The 24853-nt window shown below is 41.3% G+C and overlaps 2 protein-coding genes across 8 annotated transcripts in view; both read left to right on the forward strand.

Annotated features, from left to right (window-relative positions):
- The first annotated feature begins 1201 nt into the window (after positions 1-1201).
- LOC148329084 (E3 ubiquitin-protein ligase NHLRC1-like) lies at positions 1202-3478 on the forward strand. Its single transcript, XM_088306994.1, has one exon. The coding sequence runs from the start codon at positions 1417-1419 to the stop codon at positions 2605-2607; it is 1191 nt and encodes a 396-aa protein (XP_088163120.1). The 5' UTR covers positions 1202-1416; the 3' UTR covers positions 2608-3478.
- Positions 3479-4826: 1348 nt separating this feature from the next.
- Positions 4827-24853, forward strand: part of kif13a (kinesin family member 13A) — a 39099-nt gene continuing 19072 nt past the window's right edge. For all 7 annotated transcript variants that reach the window (XM_088306705.1, XM_088306706.1, XM_088306700.1 and 4 more), the window contains exons 1-6: positions 4827-5296; positions 5462-5552; positions 16761-16773; positions 19802-19862; positions 20971-21063; positions 21848-22028. In XM_088306705.1, coding sequence (XP_088162831.1) covers positions 5242-5296; positions 5462-5552; positions 16761-16773; positions 19802-19862; positions 20971-21063; positions 21848-22028 — 494 coding nt within the window. In that variant the 5' untranslated portion in view covers positions 4827-5241. The remainder of the gene's footprint in view (positions 5297-5461; positions 5553-16760; positions 16774-19801; positions 19863-20970; positions 21064-21847; positions 22029-24853) is intronic.

The following is a 24853-nucleotide window of genomic DNA, read 5'->3' on the forward strand; positions in this document are numbered from 1 at the left end:
TCATCTCGTGCCGAGAAGCTACCACGTCTGAGGAAAACCAACCAGAGACAAGGCGTGACAAGATTTCCTCCCACATTCCAAAAACATGGTTGATAATTTTCTTTTGGGTCCAATTTCAGTTGTTTTGGTAACTATAGCCTTGTCACAGTCACGCCAGTGGGCAATTTACAGTCTTCAATTACTAAAACTTTCCTGTTTTGGGAATTTGGGACGAAGCTGGATTACCAGAAAATCCTCAAGCACATGGAGAACACAAAACACCACACAGGAGGGCCACAGCTGAGATTTGAACTTTGAACCTCAGAACTGTGAGGTCAATGTGCTAAGCACTATTCCAACTTGCAAAAATATTTAATAATAAAAGTCATGGTAGAAAATTGTGTTCTTGACAAAGGAACTCACAAATGACCTTGGGGGACCTCTGAAGGGTGCCCTGCTTCAGCAAAGAAGAAAATTGGCTGACTCGAGTACTGACTTGTTGAGATCCAATTTCACTGCACATCATGAAACTAAAATAGCTGCCTCATGTCAAGTGGCGTCACGACTATTGCGAGGATATGTGACTTTGCGGCGAAGGGCAAAGACTTGTGGGATTGTGAAGTTGATTCACATGGAGATGTTGGAATTTGGATTCTCCTGAGGGGCGTGGTAAGTATGGTTGTAGCTGTAAACTCATGAAACTGCCTGTGATTTAAAGGCACATGCCATGTTTCGTGATCCACGGGGAGGCAAAGTATTTGATTGATATAAAATAGTGCTGGGAAAACTTTAAGACAGGGACACATGCGGCCTGTTCCCTTCCTTAATCTGGCCTACCGATTTTTTATATTATTCCAAGCCCTGTAATGTTTGCTGCAATTCTGTTTTTTTTATGTATTTAAACCTTTTAGGGTATGTTTTTTTAGAGTGCTTGGTTGGTCACTGGTCTAGGGTGTACCTTCCCTCTCCCACGAAGTCGCAGGGATGGGCTCTGACTCACCTATGACCCTAATGAGGAAAATACGCATTGAAAATGAATGGCTGGATAAAAAAATAAAATAAAACTATTTACTGTGATTAAAATGGTTTTCATTTTATTTTTCAAATAGTTTCTTTTATTTTTTAAGCCTCACTTCCAAATGACCATGTCTTTTTTAAAAATCTGAACAAAACATTTTTCCCACCGTACCTTGTTATAAAAGCTATTCAGTAGCATGTGATGTTGTTTCTTTCCAGAAGAGGGCAGCAAAGAATACCGAGCTGTTGCCTTTCATCACGTGACTTGGGCCTGCTGCACACTGCACAGCACAACAATGTTGCAGTGCTCTTCTCATATCTCTCCATTTCCTTTCATCTCTGCTTGATGAGAAGCGCCTTAACCAGTTTTTTGTCTTCCATGCACCTCAAGTGAAGGGTAAGGAACATCCGTCTGCAGCCATGGAGCACAGCTGCTTTCCGAGACCCGAGGGTACGTTGCAAGAGATCCGGGTCAACTTGCTTGAGTGTAAAGTCTGCTTCGAGAAGTTCAACGCTCAGCGGGCCGAGCGCAGGCCGCAGAACCTGTCGTGCGGTCACGTCCTGTGTGTGGAATGTGTGGGGGCCTTGTCCCACCCTCTCCTGAGGAAGCTGGAGTGCCCCTTCTGTCGGCAGCTGTGCCCTGTTGACGCCACTTCCCACTGCCAGCCTCTTTGTGACCTGCAGGAGCTGCTCTTGTTCAGTCCTGCCTCTCGTTGTGTGGAGGAACAAGACGATGAAGAAGTGGCCTCAGGTGTGAGTGGCAAGGCCTTACACCTGTGTTTGACTTTTGGTGGCTGGGGGACGCTTATCAATCCTACTGGATTGGCGGTGATGCAATCCTCAGGGACTTTGTTTGTGGTGCATGACGGTGAGACGAGAGTGATGGTATTCACTCCTCAGGGAAAGAAGCGGCACGCTTTTGGGCAAAGAGGACACGCCGACAAGGAGGTTCGTTACCCGGTGGATGTGGCGGTGACCCCGTGCGGTCATGTGGTGGTGACTGACGCGGGAGATAAAGCCGTCAAGGTTTTCACATCCAGGGGAAACCACGTGATCACGGTCAAAGCCGGCTTCTCCATGCCTTGGGGGGTGGACACGGACAGTAGCGGGCGCATTCTGGTGTCGGACGTCGAGGCGGGAACGCTGTCCCGAATTAAGGTGGACTACAAACATGGCCTCATGCTGGAGGAGGGAGTGCTCGCCTCAAATCTGAAGAATCCTAAAGCTGTGGCCTGCTGCCGGATGAGCGGTCACACAGCGGTGATGGAACATGTGACTGAGGACAAACACTCCGCAAGGAAGCAATGTTACTCCAAACTGACAGTGTTCACACCAGACTTCCACATCCTCTATCAGACAGACGATTTAAGTCTGAGTCTCAAGGCCTCGGTTACGATAAACATGTCCGCTGTGACATTCGACAGAAACGGACACCTGCTTGTGGTCGACTCACGTCAAGGGATGATTTGGACTTTTGGAAATGTGCAAAGCGGCGCTGTCCTCACTCCTCTTGTGGCAGAGCACCTCATTAGACCTGTTGGACTGGTGCCACTTAACAACACTCTTATCATCGTGGATGGTGGCGACCACACAGTCAAGATCTACTCTTGAGAATCTGGACTGTGTAGATAAATTGCAATCTTTCATCATTCTTCCATAGATAGATAAATTGTAGGCGAGAAAGCTAGATAGGTTGTAGGCTAGCTAGTCAGTCAAGCTAGCTTAACAGACAAGCTAACAACCTAGAGCGAGCGATAGATAGATAGATAGCCCCATTTCAAACGAGATGTTTTTAGGCATGAAATACATCCTACTCACTAGAAATAATCATTAGTAATTACATTTATTTGTGACAATCACCACACACATTTTCCTTATTGAAGTCGGCTGTAAAAACTGCTGCTATTCTGACCAATCAGAGGATGGCAAATTGCTGCTGTCATCAAGGGCTAGCGCTCTGGTCCTTTGCGGACAAATCTAAAATCTTATTGGTCAAAGAAACAATCCCCCTGATTTGGACTACACAAAGATTGAAATAGTAGATTATTTATTTATTTATTTTTTTTTAGTATATATAATTATGATGGATATACTAAGTAGCTTAAACCTAACAAAAAATAATCACCTTCCAAAGAAATTTGCTGATTTGACTTAAAATAATTTCTTACTTTAGGAATTGGTGCTCTCAAATATTTTTTCCTACATGTCTAATTTGTCAATCCAATATGAGTTTCACTTTTTGACTTGGAACTATTTATTTTTTTGGGATGCACCATCCATGTTGGGTGCACATTTAATAAAAGAAGAGGCTTGTCAAAAAGATGACATAATGAAACCGATTCCTCTTGTTTGTTTCAGTTTGTTGACGTGGAGTTGCGTCGCACACTACGCACAGTGTCAGCATCAATATTTGTAGTTGGTTTATGTTGGGAAGCGATGGCGATATGACACATCGCAGTATCTATTTTTTGTCCCACCCTCAGTAAATACCGCATTAGACTGTGTCATTTGGATACAGTCTGTCAATGGAGTGGGAATACTCAAAACATTGCAATAGGACCTTTAAGGTTAAACAAGGTCGCTGGTCATCCTCTAATTTGTTCACTTTTACAATCTACTGAACAATGGAAATAAAATTAATCTGTTCTTAAATCAGGTTATCATCATCCTAAAACCTTTATTAACTTTATGGGTATTATTTTTTTAATTTCATTTTTAACTATGAGTAAAAATAAACAAAATGGAACTTAAAAACAAATTGTGACCTCACCTAGACTTTCATGACAATTACTAGACCATCCTGAACGCCCGTGAGATGTTTCAAATGTCAAATGGGTGCCGTGGCTCCATAAACTGCCTTCATGTGATGTTTTGAAGGTATGATTGATTTTCTTCTCCCTGATTATTGCATAACAGAATAGACTTTTTTTTGGGTTTGGCAATTATTCTTAGCGCACATATTCCGCTAGAATAAGCATTCCCCTCCACTGAGTATCAGCTGCATCAAATCTCCATGTTCAAAGGGAAATCAATTTTCATTACAATTAATTGTTCTATGCACTCCCACTGGCATTCTGATTAATATTGCATTTGTGGAATATGAATTGAGCGGCAAAATCCATCACTTTTTATCCATCTCAGGAGGCAACCATGTTGACACTTGCTGTTGATTGAAAATGACATCACAGTTGCTCAGGGCTGAGCTAACAAATAACGGCTAACCTGTTTTCTGTGTTTGGGCATGTGAAATTCACAAGCTGAGCCATGATTGGAAATTAAAATTCATATTCACAAAGTCCATCTTTATCAGAATACATCGTTTAGAAAAGTAGGAGAGTATGTAATTTGTAGTAATTACCCGTCTTTAAAGCAGCGTACACTTCAGGATCATTCGTGTGATGTTCCCAAATTGAATTATCTTTATTCACCCAGTGGTATGAAGGCAATTTTTCTTACTGTTTTCATTATAAATAATTTCTTTGCATCGTTACATCTCCACTAAAGCTAATTAGAAAATCAATTTATCATTAATTGTAGTTGTCAGGTGTGTTGCATCCATAGTGGATGGAGGTGTCGCATTCTCGCAAACCTCTACATTTTATCACTAACCCCCACCATTTTTTTCCTCTTTCATAGTATTGTCAGATGTCTAAAATGTTTTCACTGTATGCAACAGGCCGCTAAAAATGGACAGCAGGTCCACAAACAGGCCTCGGGGCCGCAGTTTGGACATCGCCAGCTGCACCTAATGTGGCCGGTGAGTGAAAAGCATTTATTGGGTGAAAATTAAATTTCACGGTTAGGTGTAAATCTCTATGCTCCATCACACGTCTGGTCCTCTGTCTTCCCACCAATGAGCGACTCGGTATTCAGCCGGTCGCCCCTGTTTGGTCCACAGCCGAAAAAATGGTTTGGCCCTCTTCTTTGGGTGCTTTGGTTCAGCCTCCACAGCCTGCCAGAGGAGAGCAGAGCAGAGCAGTCGAGCTCCCGGACGGTCCGTGGAGGAAGATGGCGGTGGGGATGCTGTCTGGAAGCGGAGTCGAACTCTGGATTTTCGCCTAAAAACCAAAGTCCGATGGATATAAAGGACAGCCATGGACGCTTTCCTGGCGTTTCTTTTTGACGCGTGGACGCTTTAGGGGCGATTTGAGTCACTGCCTGTCGCCTTTTGCCTCGCTACAAATCCGGACTTGTTGTCCGGAGACTTTCCCCCGTCGAGAGCAGACAGGCGAAAAGTGGACAAAAATGTCGGGTACAAAGGTAAAAGTTGCAGTGAGAGTTCGTCCCATGAATCGAAGAGGTAAGTCTTTTCAAGTTGTGTCGTTAAATCCGCACAATTTTCATCCTAGCGTTTTCAAAGAGCGCCACTTATAAAGACTTGTGGAGGTTTGACGAAATCAAATCAAGTCGCATTTTCACACTCCCGTCGTCTGCTTTGTTTTGCAAAACAAACGTCTTCGTGCAGAAATTGAGCTGAATACAAAATGTGTGGTGGATATGGAGGACAACCAGACGGTTCTGCACGCGCCACCCTCCAACGCAAAAGGAGACAACAGGTAAAAACCAAACCGAACTATTCCTCAAGGCTGTTTCCATGCAGAAGCATGATGGCATCTTCCCAGTTGGATTTTGTTTGAATTGTGGTGGGCCATCCTGCAAGATGTTTCACTTCTTGGTTTTGAGTGTCACCAAATATTTGGAGCACCCGTGGGGCTCCGGGGGTGTTATGTAAACGTCTGACCCCCAAGTGCAAGTGCACAAATAACTTTCGCACAGCTTGTTGTCGTTTACTATAAGATAACATAACATACTGCTATTTATGGTGTCCTCTATTGCGTAACATAACGATAGATTGGTGCACTAGTGATTAATATATCTGCCATAAAGTTCTGTGGTTCTGCATTTGAATATTGGTTCTCCTGTGTGGAGTTTGTATGATGTACGAATTGGTTCACATGATTGTATTTTGAATCAAGTCCATTAAACACTGTGACCGATATGGACTACAACCAATATGAATAAAAATAAATAGCTAATTTTCCTCATTGACCACAGGCGACCTAATAAAGATGGATTGCAATTTGAGTCCTGGGAGACAGTTTGGGAAAACCTGACCTTGCTAATAAGCCCCCAAACCAAGATGTAACTCGTCAGTCGTGCTTTGTGATTGGCTCATGAAATGCAGTTGGAAAAGTTGCTACGGAAGTGATATGTGACTCGCGTGTGCGTGCAACTCGATATGTTGTCTCATTGATGTTAAGTTTCCAATACCCCATCAGCTCAGCACAACAATTGTGACGCATTTGAACGTAGCCGATGAATGTCTCAAGGTTTTGCTGCTGAGCTAATTTGAGCCAAGGTGCCGGGTAACGCTGCTTCACGCTGGAGCAGGGGACAGCCACTTAATGTCCGTAATGGAAGCTGTAAAATATTATGGCTCACACTCAGACTCTATGTAAGCAAACCAAGCGAGACGTCATGATAATGCGACTTAAGTTGACTTTAAAGTTAGTTTTTAGCTGGATGGATTGTAGGTGTCGTAAATTGTTCGACAGTTGTGTTGATTGAACATTTTTGTAATAAAGTGGAATTTTCCCGTCATTGGTGGTGTCGTGTTAGACTCGCCCGACTTCATCGCAGACATCTTAAGTCCAGTTCTCACAGATGTGAGTGTGAATGATCGATGTCTGTGTTCCCAGTCTAAGCTGTCGTCGGAATTTCTACCAAAGTCAGCTGGGTTCGGCCCGTGATCCTGAACCACGTCTCTCCTTGCTGCTCACAAACTTACCAACCAACAATTTGCACATGGCAGAGGTCACTCTCTAAAGACGTGTCGCGATGCTCGTTGCTATTGTTGAAAGCTGAGATGAAGTTTTTATATGTTTCCATATTGTAGTCCGATGTTGGTTCTGAAACTATGTGTTTAAATCAAGTTTTCACACCAACTGGGTGGTTTGAGGTCAGACTTTGTCCTGTTTCTTGTGATTTTATGTTTGGAATGCTACCTTTCTATCTTTAAATAGGATGTCCAATATGACAAATCATATTAAATGGTGTTGTCCAGCCATGCTGCATGTATCATGACTTGACACGCAGAACTATTGCCACTAGTGACTTGGCTCCTGGTGTTTAGACTACAGTGGTTTTGTCAAAACATATAATTTTACTTTCTTGCCGGTGGTGGAGCTAGGAGTGAGGCTTTTTTTTCTGCACATTTTGCAGCCATGTTTTGAGGACACCTGTTACTGTGTGCTGGAGAAGTCTCAGATTCAGAGGGTATTAAAGTGCCAAATATGGCTGCAGGGGACATAGTCATGGGAATCTTTCATCTATCGTGGGAACAGAGAGACGTACGGGTACTTGTGTTTCTAAAAATACTGATGCAGAATTCGGTTTGGGATGCAGATGATCTCATGACGTGTCAAAAATTTTAAATCGTGTTTTCCACTGACAGACCACACAGCCCAAGCAAATATGTGCGTCGCCTGAGAATTTGAAGGCATGTGAGGGATTTACTTTGATGGTTGATCTTCGTTCTTAGCATTTCACAGCATTATAATAACACTCGTGATTCCCAAGCTGCCGGCCAATGCCACGCAGCTTGCGAAGGGACCCCAGGGCGGCAGGTTAAGTTACCTTCAGTTCCTAATCGTCTTTCTCAGTTTTCATCTGCATATTATGCTGGGACACGCATAGCACATTTGACACAGGAATGCGAGTTTTGTGTTCTGTGGACACAATGGTTCGGTTGGGGTGGAGAGGCAGAGAAACACCTGAGGCTGCTGTCTGTGATGGAGATGAGTGGAGGGGCAGCATGACAAGGAAATACCCCTCGAGAGGGGGGCCCGTATTACAATCTGTCATGTTCCGACTTGCCTGCCAACACAACCGAATGCAAAGCTGTCAAGACTTACAAATGCCTTTGGAGTGGAAGATATGATCAAACATGGATGTGTGTGTGTCTTCCCTTCTTTTAATCACGATACCGGAGACCAGATGTCCATGTAGCATGTGAGCTGTTAGTTAGCCTGGCAGCTGTTTAATTCGAGCTACTTTCAACAGTTTAAGGCTGAGTACTGTTAAGAATTTTTTAGTAAGTGATCTTCAAACACTTTAACAAAGGCTTGTTACCTTTAAAAAGCTTTAGGCAAGCTGCCTTTTTCAGTGTTAGACGAGCTACTTTGAAACCGTTTAAGCTAGCTACTAGAGACACATGGATACGTTCAAAGACCACTCACACGGTAGGCCATTTCAAACTCAATCTGGAAAAAAAATCGTAATCAGTGCATTAAACATTATTAACTAAAAATATCTAAAACAATGTGAGCCTTCAAACAATCGACAACAGCTGACATATTTATATATATCAAGAAGAATGATGGGATGAAATCACTATGTTATTTGACTTAATTACAACCAATATTCCATCTGGTCATTTATGATACAATACATAATCAAATCCCTGCGATTTTTTTTTTTTTTTCCAAGTTATCGTCGCGTTATTGGTTTGGATGTCAAATGTGAGATTTTATACTATCTGAAATAAACAACATATCTTTGAATGCCCAAAGATATGGATATGCATGAAATTATCGATAGTATTTAATAATGTTAAATATTTTTCTAAATTGTTTAAAAATGTTTAAAGTTTGTTTTATTTTATGAAATATATTGTAATTAACATCTGATGGTAATTGTTTGAATTAATACAAATAAAACAAATTTAAAGTGGTTTTACAGTATTGAGAGACTTTATACTGGTATATTTATATTTGTTATTGTACCAACACTACTAGCTACTGTTAAAAACCGTTTTAGGCGAGCCCCATTTCAAACAAATTAGAGTTTTAGAAAAGCTGCATTGCTATTTGTTTCCTCTATTTGGTATAGTAGTGTAGTATTAAATGCTCTTCTGGTAAACCCACATAATTGTTTTTATCAATTGAGTGAAAATGATTCTGTGTCTTAAAGCATGCATAGAGTGTTCTTTCTTTTTAGTAACCGTAATAATCATATAAGCAGCTGTCTAGCACGCTTTTCCAAAATGACAATGCTGCCTTGTCCGGTGACTGCCCTTAGGAATGTTCTCTTTGTCTTTCTATTATTCATCCTGTGTCACTCGTCAACATTTCCATTTTGTAAGATGTTCTGAGGCATAATAATACATTCAATCAAACATGCTATTCATATGAATTGACTTGGTCGTCCTGATCACAAAAGAGCTGTTTGCTGAGAGGCTGGCTCATTGTTTTCGTCTTTCTGCACAGAATAAAGAAATGATGGCGTCGTCCATCTTTGTTGCGTCTGTGGCTCATCAGCCTCATGTGGTTTCTCTTGCAGTGAGAACGGAGATTTTGCTCTCTTAGTGTCTGGGAATTTACACAACAATTTTAGTTTAGTGCTCTCAATGAACTGAGTGGGCTTCCAATCTTAAGCGTCGGCTGGATCAATGCGACATCAATAACATCCTCAGTGACGTTTGTGACGTGTGTTTCTCGGCCATCCTGTTGCTTTTGTGACCTTTTGTCCACGGCGGCCATAAGCCGGACCTATTCAAACACGTGACATCTACAAGTAGACGGGGTCAAAAGAGGTGTGTCCCAGTAGTAAATGTCACTTGATTTCCCTTTTGGGGGGAGAGTGGCATCGAAATAAACAGATTGATGAAGTTGGCTTCCCTTTGAAGCGCTGTCTGTGAAACTGATTTTATGCTTCTGGGATGGCGAATCCTTCAAGCACGCATGGCCCGCAAACCTACCTTGTCACTGCAGTCATCTGTTGTTCTGTTGGTAAAGTGCAGGAAAATTCCCCAACAGCCGCGTACAGCAGCATCCGGCGCATTGCTCCTCATTAAGGCTGTTTTTGACAGTCTGAGCTTGGCTTTCATGTCGGAACTTTGACTCACAAGGCCGGTCGTTTGTCTTGGCTCCGTGTTTGCTGGGTGGTTGCTGAGCAACCACCGTTGCGGAGACACTGAGGAGTGAGGTTGACGACCATATGAGAAATATTTCACAGCCACCCAAATAGTTGAACATGTCGAACATTAATGATGCACGGTTTCCTTTAAATGCAAAAATGGTGCCATTACATAAGTCATTCTTCAAGGTCTTTGTAAACATCTGCCCACCATTACCTTTTATGCTTGCTGAGAAGGCACTCGTGCAGTGCAGCATAGGGAAGGGCAACATAACTCATAGGTCATCAATTAATTGATTGTTAAGAATTCAGTTCATTGCATATAATTGATTGTTGATTGATTGCAAAAAATTGAGAGTAATTCTACTGCAACCAACTGAGTGTCTAAAGGGATGTTAAGATGCATCCAAACAAACCTCCTTTAATCAGACATGACACTGACATGGAAGCAGGAGTTCAGAACATTCAAGCATCCATCTTCTATACTTTTTGCCCTCTTTAGGGTCATGGGTGAGTAGGAGCCTAGCCCAGTTGACTTTGGCGGAGTTAGGCAGGGCCAATATTAGATTATGATGGTATGATAACTGTCAGAAAAAATATCACGGTATTAAAATTACAGCTCAAAATGACCTTTTTTTCTGATTTTTTTAATAAAATAAAAACATAATTTTCCCCCCATGGTACAAAATCTATACCATGTTAAGGTTAAATGAATACATACATATTACCGTTCTTTTTCTCCGCTATTTATTCTTAGTAAGTCACAGTGTCTCATCCCTGGTGCGCTATTTTCAGAACAGACCCGTGGGCTACTCATATTGCCCTTGGGGCTAAATAGTACCCGCTGCCACCATTTTTTTTTTTTTTTTTTGAAAGGACAATTCACAGAGCTGAAAGGCATCCATGTTTCCTCCTCCATGTTTAACTACTCGCTGAGGACAAAAAACTCAACTTTGCCAGCAGCCAATCATATGCCCCGCTTAGATGTCCCCTCCAAACAGAAAATAGCTTACTTGGAGCTTACTACTTGAACCCTTCCGCCCCACCATTAACTGATCATTAATTTTTCACCAAGGAGATTTGGTGAATCCCATTGGCTACTACAAAACTACAGTAATATGTAAAAGGCCATATTTTTGCTACCCTTTTTAAAAATTAGTAAGTTGAAGGCCAGTTTGCCTCAAGATATGTTGATACAGGTGGCGATAAAGTATTTTTTTTTTTCCAATGGAACAGTTCACCCCTAACTGTTCATGACCCTCAATGTAGCAGGAAGTAGTTTGCTAGAACTAAAGTGTGAATTAATTGATAAATTGGTTGCACTATTCTTTTATTTCTATTCAATAATGGGATGGAAAATGTCTTTGAATGCCGGTGTCAAACTGAATAAATGAATGCTGGCCAAGAGAGTGTAGCTCAGGTCTGCGTGGATGTAACTGAACTTCTTATGGTTCACTTTTTTTTTTTTTAAGCAACCAAATAAACAGCACCTCTGCTGGTTGCTTTCAGACGCGTTTCAACACCAATCTATTTCACTCTTAATGATTATGATCTTGATTTACCATTTCCAGCTCCACTGTTATGCAGCAAACATGGACAATCACAGATGCAAAAATCTTAAAAGTACCGAGTGACCTACTTGAATATAGTCATTATATTGATGCTAAAATGAAACGGGAGCTCAAGACTTTATTTCGGTATTCGTCTACTTCATGGAATCTTCTTGAGCAGACTCTCCCAAGATGCCTCAGTGTTTTCTTGTGTGTCTGTGCGGCAGGGTGACCCCTTGCTTTGGGCCGTTGGGGGCCAACTTGATTTGTTCTAAACCTATAGGGAATATTTGAAATGTTAGCATGATCCCCAGAGGAGCGCAGTCTGCTGTAACCCAAAACTGACATACACACAGGGCGAAAGATCCCAACGTTGTGTTTGGCTCTGAAACGCGTATGAATTGTAATTGTTTGAAACATGTTGACAGGGGAGCAGGGGAAAGAGTCTTATGTGTGGTTAAATTGAGGTTAAATGGTTTGGAGGGCTCGAGTTTTAGCAATCAGGCGGAATTTGAATCTCCGGAGTGTGTGTGTGTATGTGATGCTGTTTCTGGGTGTGTGACTGTACGTGATCCAGTTGAGAAGCAGGATTATGTCATCAGACTGTTAAACTGTTAATCTGAAATTACTTCATTTGCAAATTTGGAGCGGCCACATCTGCTGGGTGTAGACGCTCTATTTTCTGCATTGGTTATGGAAAAGAAAATAGCATTCAGCCACAGCTAGGTAGATACATGTAGCTTAACAATCAGATAAAACCTATTTCAATAAAAATCCGTGTGGGGAAATTCATTGCACGGAACATATTTAAAACAAAGGTCGTCGCATGGAGCATTTCCAGGGCACAGGTGGACAATTTCAGATGTCAATATGTTACAAGTCACTGGGACAGCACCAAGATGATCTCCTCTCGTCATCTCTGTGGTGATCTCATATGTTTAGCATCAGAGTTTTGAGTTTTATTTTGAACTGTTCGAGTTCCCAATGTTCTCTCTATGCATTTGCCAAATTACCATAAATTTGCATGCCACCTTATACTAACCGCAACGTGGCATGCTCTGAACCTGATTGTTAAACAGTTGTTATGATGCGGTTAGTACAGCCGCCTCACAGTTCTGTGGTAAGGCGTCCGAATCCGGACTCCAAACTTCCTGTGTGGCGTTTGCATATTCTCCCCATGCTTGTGTTTCTCCAGGTAGTGCGGCTTTCCTCTCACATTCCAAAAGAAATATGTGTCTTAGGTCAAATGAAGACTAAATTGTCTGCAGGTTTGAATGTGAGTGCAAACTGGTTGTTTTTCCATGTGATTCGCTGGTGAGCTGTTCAGGGTGTACCCCGCTCTTGCCCAAAGTCAGCTGGGCTCTAGCACACGAAGCAAAATGGATGGAAGGATGCACAGAAAATACTAGGGATGTACCAAAATTGAAATTCTTTTCCCAAACCAAAAGTAGGGACACCAAAGCCGAATGAAATTGAATACCTTAAAAAGACTTTTTGGGTGGTGATTTCCGCGCCGCACTCCTCTGTTCAGTTCAGCTGACCATTGGCACATGTGTGGTCGACCAAGGTGCACTGTGGGCAACCGTGGCAGCGTGATGCTGATCATTTTTTACACCCTCTTTTGACTAATCTTACAGGTAGCAAATGTCTTTCGGTTAAAAAAGGCACAAAAGTGCATTTTGGGTTTTCGACTGAATATTTTCAGTGACTGAATATTCAGTGCATCCCTAGTCCCGTATATACCAGGTGTGGGCAAACTATGGCCCGGGGCCCACATGCGGCCCGTTAAACGTTTTAATCCGGCCTGCCGAACTTGAAGTAATGAATAAACCTTGTTTATGTTTTATTTTCTAAATACTCTGGTATGTCAAACACAGACATTTTTTTGTAATGCTTTTGTTCATTTTCATCTAAAATTTTTCTCAGATGAGGTGAGGTTAACAAAACACCCCATCCATCTGCTCCTGGTCCGGCCCCTCTGTCAAATTTTAGAACCCATTGTGGCCCACCAATCAAAAAGTTTGCCCACCCCAGGTATTTACTATAATCAGGACCACATGGTGAGTGATTAGTATATCTGCCTCACCTTTCGTTCGGATTTGAATCTCTGTTCTGGCTTGTCTGGAGTCTTCTCAGTGTACTCTGGCTTCCTCCCACTATCCCAAATAGTTTGTTTGGTTAAGTGAAGCCTCTATATTAACAATGAGTGTAAATGGCTTGTCAAGAGTGCAGGATAAAGTCAGCCGGGGTAGACTTACATACTGTAATCTTGTGTGTTTGTTTCCTGCTGGGCGAGAAGAGGACATTTTTTGGCAACATAATGACCCAGTGACCTTAATCCTGCTTCATATCCATGGGGGGATTCAGCTGCTGGCACTCCCACCCTTCATAACCTCCCTTTGGGTAGTGTACAGTATCTGAAAGTGGAGGCTGCAGAAACTCAACCAATCGTACACACCAGCGCTCAGTGATTTTTTTTTTAAAATAACCTTCCATGTTAGTCTCAAGAGAGGTATTTTCTACCGGAGATCTAAAGATATGGCAGATAAGATCACCTTGACATAGGAGCTATCAGGGGGTGGGTGCTGAGCGAATTCGAACTGTATTTGTCTTTGTGCTATGTTGTTCTATTTTCCGGATGTCTTATCATGGAATGACTGGAAGGAGCCAGCGTGCGGCCATGGCGACACACTTCGCACGATACACAATGAAGCGCACAAAACCAGCAGCCTTGCCCTGTGTGTGCTGAAGCGCAACATAAGCCCTCCAACCTCAACATGTCATACACGCGAAATTTTAATCAAATTGCCTTGAGGCTACACCATCCAAGCTTTGTGACCGAGTCACCACGGCTGACACTGGCACGCCGTGAATGCACTTCACTTAGCATTTAGGCTGACTGATTTCATGCCAAATCAAAATCAGTCGAGTGTTGCTGCATTTGCTCTATTTTTAACAGTAATAAATAAGATCACGTGAATTAATTTACGCGCAGAACGTCAGCATAAAAGTTGTATTATTCAAAGCCTTAATAGATGAGGCCATTAAAAATTGATAATTGATTTCTAGCATGAAGGTATGACATTGTTAAGAAGCGAGCAGATTTCTGGGGAGATTAAAATATTATATCAGGAGGCTGAGTGGCTAACGTGCTGGAATATTGGGGGCTCTTAAAGTGATAGAGGCAGTTTGTAAGAACGTCACATAAAATAAAATGTTCAAGTCATGAATGACGTCTGACACTTGTCTTGTGTGAGGAAGTAATATTGTCATCAAGATCTATAAATAGCAAATTGGATACAATTCTCTCCATTGTCTTGCTCGGCATTCCCGACATACCAGATGTGGGTGTTCAGACAAAAACGAGCCAGGAAATCATTGCAGGGAATTACAATGTTTCACATGTCACTCCTTCTCTGGTCATATTGGACATCTGTACTACTGGCTCGGTATTAGTTTCTCATCGTTTTGGGTTGGTTTGCTAGCATTGGATTCATGCAGATCTCTTATTTGTGTATAATAAATGGTATATTAAAAAACAAAGTATGGTGGTGTAGTTTTGTGTGTAGCAGCGCTTTCTAGATGTGGGAATGTTAGTGATGCTTCCTAGAGATGTGAGTGCCCCTCAGGTGTCGCGTTTCCAGCCTGGCTAATACACTATGCATTAGTTACTGTGCAAAGGTGACGACGTCCTGTGCCTTTATGCCACTGGACACTTATTGGCGGGATTGGATGATCAGCACAGGACCAAACTGCAAAAGTGAAGGGACAGAAATATTGATTGAGACGCATCCAAATGAATCAGTCAGTTGTTGAACAGGGTAAAGTGGAAAAAAAAATGTCCTGTAAATTTCACACATCACAAAGAAATGGTTGTTGATAACCTTCCCAAATTCAAATGATTAGAAAAAAAAACACCAAGTATATACGAAATAAGGCTTCAAAATTGAGACTGACAATTAAACAATACCATTACGGCCTGGTGAAATGAATGCTACTTCATCTAGCATCTTGTGCATGCATGTACATGCAGTGCCTATGCAGAAATGTATCTGATATATCCGCTTGAAGCCTCGAGCTACTGGAATATGTTTGCGACAATGAGGTACTTGCGCTAAGACGGCCTTCGGTCAGCATGCCGGCTGTCACTTGGGCTTTGACGCTTTTTTTTGTCCTCCCTCGCTGTTTCTCTTGCTGCCCATGTTGTGCGTTCACTCACAGCTGACAACGAGGCGCTCTAAAGCAGCTTCACCAGTGTACTAGTTGAAGCATTGATGCATTTTTGGGGTGTAGGAATACGTTGCTTGTGAAATGCTCGTTGTAATTTGCCAGATAATCACTAATGCGAATAAACACGCTGAAGTTCTTAATAGAGGGAGGAGTGACTCACACACCCCAAATAAATCAGCAAAGTTGAAATGGTGAAAAACGCTTTGAGCGCTACATCGTTTTATGTATTTTCACTTCTTCTGCAATTAGCTTCAAAAATGTATAATGTAGTTAGACAATAAGAAGAACTGTAGAGCCGTGACCTCAACCTTTTTAAAAAAACACATCTCAGATGGACTCCAATGGAAATTATGAGCAGAAGAGGCCCCACTATCAACGACATTTAACCACACAAATGTTCCTCTGCATGGGTGGACACAAAAATTCCCACCCAGTTACTCTTGGAACATCTTGTAGAATGCGTCCCAAAAGAGTGTAAACTGTTCTATTTAATGGAGATTTAATGTCCAGTTGTCCTCATCGTGTAATTTTGATTAATTTCATCATACTGCAGCATACTTGTATATATGGTTGAGGTGGACATTTGGGCCTGTCTTTCAGCTTTAGGGAATTCCCTCTCCAGTGAAGGGTGTAATCCGACATAACTTGAGGCTGTGTATACTGCACAGACCTTTTGTCATTGGTTCTGGCATCTGGGAATGCTGAGTGCAGCTCGCCCCAACCTGGCCTCTTTGTTAAGTCCACAGGCAGAAGATCTATTTACTCAACAGTCAGTGGGACATTGAATGCTAAATCTCTTCCCGCACTTACGCTCCACTGGCCCAATCATGAACCCAATCACACCAGCATCAGGAAATGCAGCTTGGAAGTGAACAGAGGGAGACTAAAAATGTCCGATTTAGTGTACACAGATGCATGCTTCAGGGTGAAATCTAAAACCATTTAACTAGTGTTTAGCGTGTTCTTTTTTCAATTTCAGCATTCCTAACTGCTCTTCTGTTTCTCTTCCACTGTTTCCCCACCTTGGAATCCTACTCTGTATGATGGATTGCGCACGTCGTTCAACAGGAAGCAATCTAAGGTATGTACCCTGCGCCTCAACTGTCTTGTTTTGCTATAAAGACCACGAGCAATCAACAGTGCTGATGTGCAACGTCAACAGAAACCATTTTAGTAGAAGCATTTAAAAATAATCCGGTCATGGATGTCAAAGATGGTTTCCGCGAAGATGTGAGAAGCATCCTGCACATCTTGGTGCACAATGGCAGTGATTGAGGGCGTTTTGGTCTTTGAGTTGGTCAGCAGGAGCTGGATAGATGTCCGTGTGAATGTGTCAGCGCTCTAAGATGTGCTGAGCACCCACAAAGACGCTACAATGAGAGCAGGATGAGCATGGACACTGGGCCAGTGTGTGTGCGCACATTCAAAGCTGCATTGTTGTGAGCGCACCCCCCCCTTGACGACACACATGGGCGACTTGGGGATGGTTCATACACCGGGGACCGTCTTTTGGGGCGAAAACACGTTCAAGGTTGACTGAGCCGCTTGAGCCCGTTACCTGAATTCACCCGTCGCTAAACCAGCACGTCTGCTAACTTCTTTCGTCGCGTTTCAAAACTCAGGTTGTACAGTTCATATCCCGAAAAGTCATCAGCATCATTGTGTAGTGCTAATTACTTGTAATTCGGCATAGGCTGTTTCGGATTCTGACCGTATGAAAACTGTGAGCAAAAACATCAGTTGTCCTGATTATTCTGGATAGTTGATTCCAAGGAACCGACAGTCAGATTCCTTGTCCACTCATCCCTGCAGTTGAGGGAAATGAGGAATTCACTCTGAAATCCGGGTATCTAACAGACAGAGGTCCCCTTTGCTTACGACTATGACTACCTACCTCTAAAATGCTTATCAAACTCTCCAAAAGAAATCAAATTTTGCTATTTTTGGATTGGGTAAGACCGAGGCAGAATATTGATCCCCATGATGACACCTATGCGGGCTGTCAGCTATAGACAGCCAAGATGAATATTTTCAGATGGAAATCTCGTTATGGTTTTTCAGTGGAGCTATTTTCAGACAGCTAAATCATATTGATTTTGTTTTCAAGTGGACAAGAGAAGAAATTGTTGCTGTGCTGTTGGCGTTAGGCTAGTTAGCAAGACGGTCTGCTAGCTATTTTGCCTTGGTTAGCATCTTCCAACCTGTAGTTTTCGAGTATTTTTTTTGCTCTGCTTGCTGAATTCAGATTATTGGTTTGATTTTTACCCCAAATGTTATTGAAGGATCGCTCAGTTGTGAGATTGTGTGCTACTGATTGCAAGTTCAAAAAACAGCTAGCGGAAGTGAAGTTAAAACATGGGTGAGACTAGAAAAGTCTATTGTGTAATCAAGATTTTTTACTTTTTTTTTTTTTTTTTTTAATGGAATCACAACACACTCACTCAGGCTGATGTAGAGCAAGACAGTCCAGAGGAGACTGCTCGGCCATAGCTAGCAAAGCAGCTCTAATTGAGAATGATGGCACTTTTTGTTCCTTTCAAAGGCGCCAACTCACTTGACTGAAGTCACAAGAAGAGGTTTTGTTTTCAAAGAATTCACGGCTGTCGAAGCTTCTCGTGCCGACTGTGCAAAAGCACAAGCTTCCCAGCCAATAGCCCCTATCATGATTAGAACGGGAGCAATTTGCAACAATGCAATGACTAGCAATTTGAAAGTTGTGTCAACTGTGTTTACGGTCAGACTAGAATTTATACATTACAGGAAAGCCACAGGGATACTTGGATTATAGTGTTCCCTTGTTCTAGCTTCGTCCATCATCATCTTTTTTATTTATAAGTTTTGTTACAGTCCTATATAGGGTATTCGCGAATCGTTACAACAAACAGTTGTAATATGAGGTATACAATGAAATGTAATCCAAGACAGGAGCTGTTTGAAATATTTTACACTTACAAAGACAAAAAAATATCACTTTTGAATATCACTGAAAGAAATGAGAATTTATTTTTCTGGTTGTACAGGGTCCGACATTAATGGCGGCCTGACGGCCAGTATGGCAAGGTGTCGGGCCACCATGTATGCTGGCCCAACAGGGCCAGTCAAGATTTCCTAAATAATACAATGTAATCTACACATTCCTTTTTTTTTTTACATGCAAAACAACTAACTACAAAGAAATAATATCTCTTTAAAGTCTCAAATGAAACGTGTTTGAAGACAAATATAATATCACAGATGAATATATGGGCCAGTTAGTTTTCTGACAGGTCCACCACCAGGTGGCTCATGGTGGCCTCACAAGGCGGCCATTTTTAAAGGCTTAATGTCGAACCTTCTTGTAATTTGCAGTGGCATTCATCTATACCCATCACACTGAGAAAATCATATTGCTAGATGCTGGCAATAAAATAAAAAAAGAATCATCATACATTTCGCATAAATATATGCAAATCCAAGATTTAAGAACCGCTTCTAAAATATACTCTAATTTCTGTAGGCATGTTTCAGTTGAGGAAAGTTAAATTAGGTAAACATTCTCAGAAACATCTTTTGTATATATACAGTAACAGGCACTGTTTTCCTTGTGAGGCAAAGAGCCCCCCCCCCCCCCCCCCCCCACCCCCAGAGAGCGTCTCTCTGTGTCACTAGTCCAGAACTCATGCAGGTGCCTCTAGGATACAAAGCAAGGGGTCTCTTCTACTCAATTCTGTGTTGTGAAACACAGCACTGAGGGCTGTGAGCCAGCATGCACCGCCGGGAAGCGCTCCGGCCCCGTTTCCTTGGAGACGAGGGTCACTGAGTGCTGGAATTTCTTGGGGGAGCGCTGACCCTGATTTATGAATTAATTTAGCCGCAGCCACTATGACAAAACCGCTAACAGCGGATTTGTACAGACTGTCTTAAATGAGCATTACTTTGAACAATAAGCTCAGTTAGTCTGCATCTTAATCTTGCAGACATGCTGTATCGTGCTGATTTACTTGCATGGCAAGACACAATAAGCCTGATTTTGCGCCTTATAAAGAAACAGGATCAGGTGGTGTTGGACTGTACATGCTTGAACAGGTGTGGAAAGTGTTTTGACAATCTCTTTGCTGTCTTCTCTGCAGGTGTTTGCCTTTGACCACTGTTTCTGGTCCATGGATGAGTCCAACGTTCCCAAGTATGCCGGTGAGTCACACGTGATAAGTCTTCACTCCTCCCTCGAGAGCTCCAAACATGCATCCCATTTCAAGAATTCCGCTGCTTTGTGCCAGTGAACAAGCGCTTTGGATCATACGACTCAAAACATTCTGACTGAAGGCAGCACGTCCAGAAACAAATCTAACAGCTCACCTATAATATAATAGTAGACTTGTGTTTATCAGCAAATAGTATAACAATATTTTTTGTCATTTATTTTACTGCACTTTATGCGGCAAGGAGAATTTGGTAACTTAAAGTCAAAATTTAAACTACAGTACACGGGCATGTAATTTTTTTCCCCTCTCAAGTAGGTTAATGATAATAATGATGAAGCTGCAGTATATATTTTTAATGCAATCGATATTATACAGTTAGAACATTATCATAAAGAAAATCATTTTAAAAAAAGTGACTTTGTCTAAATAATCCATTGCCTGGAAAAAGTGCACATAAAGGGTTACATCTGTCAATCATCTTTATCCAGATTTGCAACAAATTAAATGACTCACCCCTCCACTAATGAACAACAATAAAGACAACCTCCTTTGGCAGAGGTAACAATGTGAAAGTGTTTACATTTACATGTACGCTTGCGCATAATTCTTCTAGTGTTATCGTGTAATTCATGTGCTTGCGCATATTTAATCAGATATCTTTTGCTGCTGCGCATATCGCTATTGAATGCTTCATACAACATTTTCTATGACGTAATCACATGAGAAAATGTTTTTTTTTGTGCAATCAGAAGGCAAATATTCACAAGAAGACGTGTTGTTAGCCACTTGGTTTTGTAATACACAAAGAAGACAATCTGACCGTTCAGGCCACCGCCTGAATCTGCAGAGCCAAGGCTTTATTTAGCTCATTAAACAGCTGTTCTATTTAGATGTAGCACGACACAAGACACTGCGCGGCACAGCCAAATACTTTCGACATGACCAAGCAGGAATTGGTCACTGTATTTATGTTTAGATTTCTTGGTGACTGTTCTTGTTTGCCACCCTGACTTAAAGATGCAAACCAAAGCATGTGTTGGACACAATGATTATCTGTTTACCCTAATCGCCATGGTAACTGATTCTTTGTCTGAAAGGTCAAGAGGTGGTGTTCAAGTGCCTTGGAGAGGGAATTCTTGAAAATGCATTCCAGGGATATAATGCCTGCATATTTGCATATGGACAAACAGGTAATTCTGAAATTGTAAAATTGTAGTAAGTTTAACAGCACAATGGATTAGAAACCCCAGAGAAAATCTCAGTATTTTTATATATTAATTGTACCTCCATTATGGTTTTTAACTGATTGTTTGCGGGTACTAGACTTTAAAGTAGGGCTAGGCAATTCATTGATTTTATTGCTAAAGTTGAGTTTGCTTTTCTGGATTTTCATAGAGTCAGTCACCCTGAACAGAGTTTCAGTTTCCGTTTTTATGTTGTTTACATCTTGTGTGTATTTTTTGACATGTTGGACAATTTTGACCTTCATACAACTCTACTTGAGAGAAAGAGTTTTAGAGAGATGAGGAGTTTGTGGTGTTACTCTGTGAGAAATGCAGTTTGACATCTAATTAGTTTCTTGTTACCGGTAACTAGATATAAAACAACAACAAATTGGCCTGTTAATTGTATCAGCATAGTGTTTACATACCAAATATGTTTTGACAACTGGGCGTTTTTCCAAAGGAAAGCAATTATTTTCTTATCGTAAGAAATTTTTTTTCTATTATTATTTTATTAAAATAAATAGTTTTAAAGCTCATTTTGTATCAGGAGAAATAAAGGGAAAAAACATAAAGCAAAACTTGTTTTGAATAATGTCACAACGTTTGAGGAAAATAAAATGAATTGAAATCTAAAATCTGACTTCTCCCGGAAAAAAAATCTGACATTTAATTTTAACCTCATATCGCCCAGTCCTAACTTTATGTCAAATGAAAACAATTTCATCAAGTATTTCTGTTATCTTGGTAGGTTCTGGCAAGTCCTTTTCCATGATGGGGAACGGCGAGCAGCCAGGTTTGATCCCTCGACTGTGCTGCTCGCTATTTGAGAGGGTCCACCAAGAGACGAACGAGGGCCATACTTTTAAAGTGGAAGTCTCTTACATGGAAATCTACAACGAGAAGGTCCGCGACTTACTGGATCCCAAAGGGTGAGTTTGTTGGGTGGTCTTGTGCTTTTCTCTCGTAGTAAACACACATGACCTGAATCTGGTCTGTGAAGCCATGAGCGAATGCTTTGGACTCGCGGTGACACACACACAGCTGCTTGCACAAATTGTGGTGTGTCATTTTTCCTGATTCATTCCGACTCCAGTGCGAGCGGTGACCTCGCTGGCTGCTCCCACTTTGGCTGTTTGTGGCTCTGCCTGACTCAGGGCTGCGACGGAGCCAAGTAGGAAGCCTCGGTCACTTTCCTCTGTTGATTGGTTTTCTATGTACACTGCGGGTCTTCGGGCTGCTGCCATTGTTGTGACTTGTCTCACAAATGTGTCTCCATTCAGGATGGATAGACGGACTTTCCTTAAGTTTGAATGAAATGTTTGAGTGGCATTGTCCTTTTAGAAATTGGAGCTCGTAGCAAGCGCAGGTGTTTTCCACCGCACCTCAAATGAGACAAAAGAACAGTAAAAGTGATGGATGATGGACGTTTTTGTTAAGGTAGTCATAAAACTTTGCGGCATAGAGACCTTATTGATTTTTTTAAAATGACTTTGGTTTCCAATACCCTTCATTCCCACTCGGATGAATTGGCAGAATAATTGATCAATTAATTGTTGCAAATTCTGATGATTGTGTTGAAGAACTACTTTGTGCCCTTGAGAATACATTTGAAAAATCTATCAAATATATAAATATGTCAAAATGTCCAACACTGAATATGTGACTGTCATTTACAAAATAAAATGTCCACAAGAAAACACATTGGCTGGCTCATCTGGTGCAATTCGCCCGAACCATAAGAGCCTTGCAGCCAATCAGAAAGTTGCAGAAAATATTACATAGAAAAAGCACAAAAATATATATATATATACATATAAAAAAAGGGATAGGAATGTATGTCCTGAATATCAGACCGAAAGTTAAATTAATTGTAGCCCAGCTTCAACGATTTAATCAATATACAAACTGTGTTGAAACATTTGTGAGACCACTAATCCAGTAAAAAGTGTGTTTTTCCATCTACATTGAAAGCGTAGCCTTCACTATTGCAACTGTTACCCCCAAAAAGTTGGTTTTCATCAACCTAAAATTCGGTTTATGTGCAGACACTAAGCCAAAATGCATAAAAAAAATTATTTTGTCCAAAATGTGTAAAAAAAAAAGCTTCATAATTCCAAGCATGACGCTTTCCAAATAATATAAATATTGTATTGTGCGTTGCCTAAGATCCTCTCCAATGACTGAATGCCTGATGGAAATAGCTGTTGATGTAGTGGAAGTGCATGTCATCACAAGACAGTTTGGACAAAGCTGGTTTAAAAAAAAAAAAAGCGCTGGTGGTCGGTTACTAGAATGCAAAGAGGAAACCTGCTAACTGTTAACCTGAGTAGATATATATCTACGGCGGTGGATAGAGTGACTCTTACTGAGCTATTAGGTTTCTCCTCAACTCGTAGGCAGCCTTAAAAAAAAAAAAAGAGGAGATATTTCATACAAGTCACTATATTGATGAGATTGCAGTTATAAACTGAAAACCGAGGCACTCCTGAGGGAAGAATGTACTCTATTAATGTCCAGTGGGGAAATCATTATTTCAACACTCTAGTGTATTGGCAAACAGAACTGTTGTTTAATGGTTTCAAAGAGCCAAAAGCAATCCTCATTTGGCGTAGCTAGCTATTATTTAATAGGATGATCCCAAAAATGGACAAAATTAGAAATGAGTGAAGAGCTGTGGTAAGATGAAGAACATTTTGATGTTTGAACTATTCCTGTTTTTATCTTTCACAAGGTTTGTGTTCAATTTGTGTGCGTGGGTGTGTGTGTGTGTGTAGGGGTGTGTGTGTGCGTGCTATTTCCTCCCGACAGTTTTTGACCTGTCAACTTATATTTACATGACAAATCTTTCAAGGTTGTTCCCTTGAAGCAGCAAACTTTTATATCCGCCAAATCTTGTCAGTTAGGAGAGTAATGTGTTTTTAACACCAGGTGGTAAATATTAAATCATGTTTCTCCCGGATCTGCTGCCGACTGTACATCTGGCAACAATTTCAACATTTAAAATCCCATATATACGCAAAAACTGAGCCTTTACTACACACTATGTTCAGACACTTGCATATCTTATATCAATATATAGGTTTTTATTGTTATTATGATTGATGTTATTATTTTATTGTATCCAATTGACTTCCTGAATCTGGATGGTTCGATGCAGCCCCACAAGTCGAAACATCACGTTTGCGGAGTATGAGTTAAGCTCACAGGGCGGCCGTTTTGTCACTTTTGTCTTCTGAAAATGACATCACAGATGCTCAGGGCTCACCTCCAGAAAACCGGTGGGCCGTGATTGGTCATTAACGGAACCATGAGGACCTGTGATGTAATTATCAGTTGACGAAAGTGCCAAAATGGCTGCCCCCTAAGATGATTACTGTTTAACGCATATTCCATAAATGCATTAATCACAATGCCATGTTTAGACTAGTGAAGGCGCATGGAAAATGTTATCGCAAATAATTTTTGGGGGTTGACTTCCCCTTTAAGGACAACATTTAAATTATTTGAATACACAATAGAAAAAGAATTACAGTACACCAAACCTCCACTTGTAACAATCTGGTTAAAATCACTTTCTTTGGGGCGGGGGCAATTGTGTACCGCTTCCTTGTACTGATCGTCTGCCAAGACGCAAATAGCTTCTGCTCTACTGGCGACTTGGCGTGGAGTTCTGAGGTCGCCACTTGTTGTGGAAAAAGTAAAAAAGCATGTTTGAACTGCAAAGCGCACATAAAACAGCATAATGGATTGTATT

The sequence above is a fragment of the Idiotropiscis lumnitzeri genome, chromosome 10 (genome assembly GCF_059441095.1).
Source record: "Idiotropiscis lumnitzeri isolate Australia: NSW breed Sydney's pygmy pipehorse chromosome 10, RoL_Ilum_1.0, whole genome shotgun sequence".
Classification (NCBI taxonomy): domain Eukaryota; kingdom Metazoa; phylum Chordata; class Actinopteri; order Syngnathiformes; family Syngnathidae; genus Idiotropiscis; species Idiotropiscis lumnitzeri.

Bases quoted from the DNA above. Each gene is read 5' to 3' on its own strand.
- LOC148329084 (XM_088306994.1), top strand. From the start codon at position 1,417: ATGGAGCACAGCTGCTTTCCGAGACCCGAGGGTACGTTGCAAGAGATC.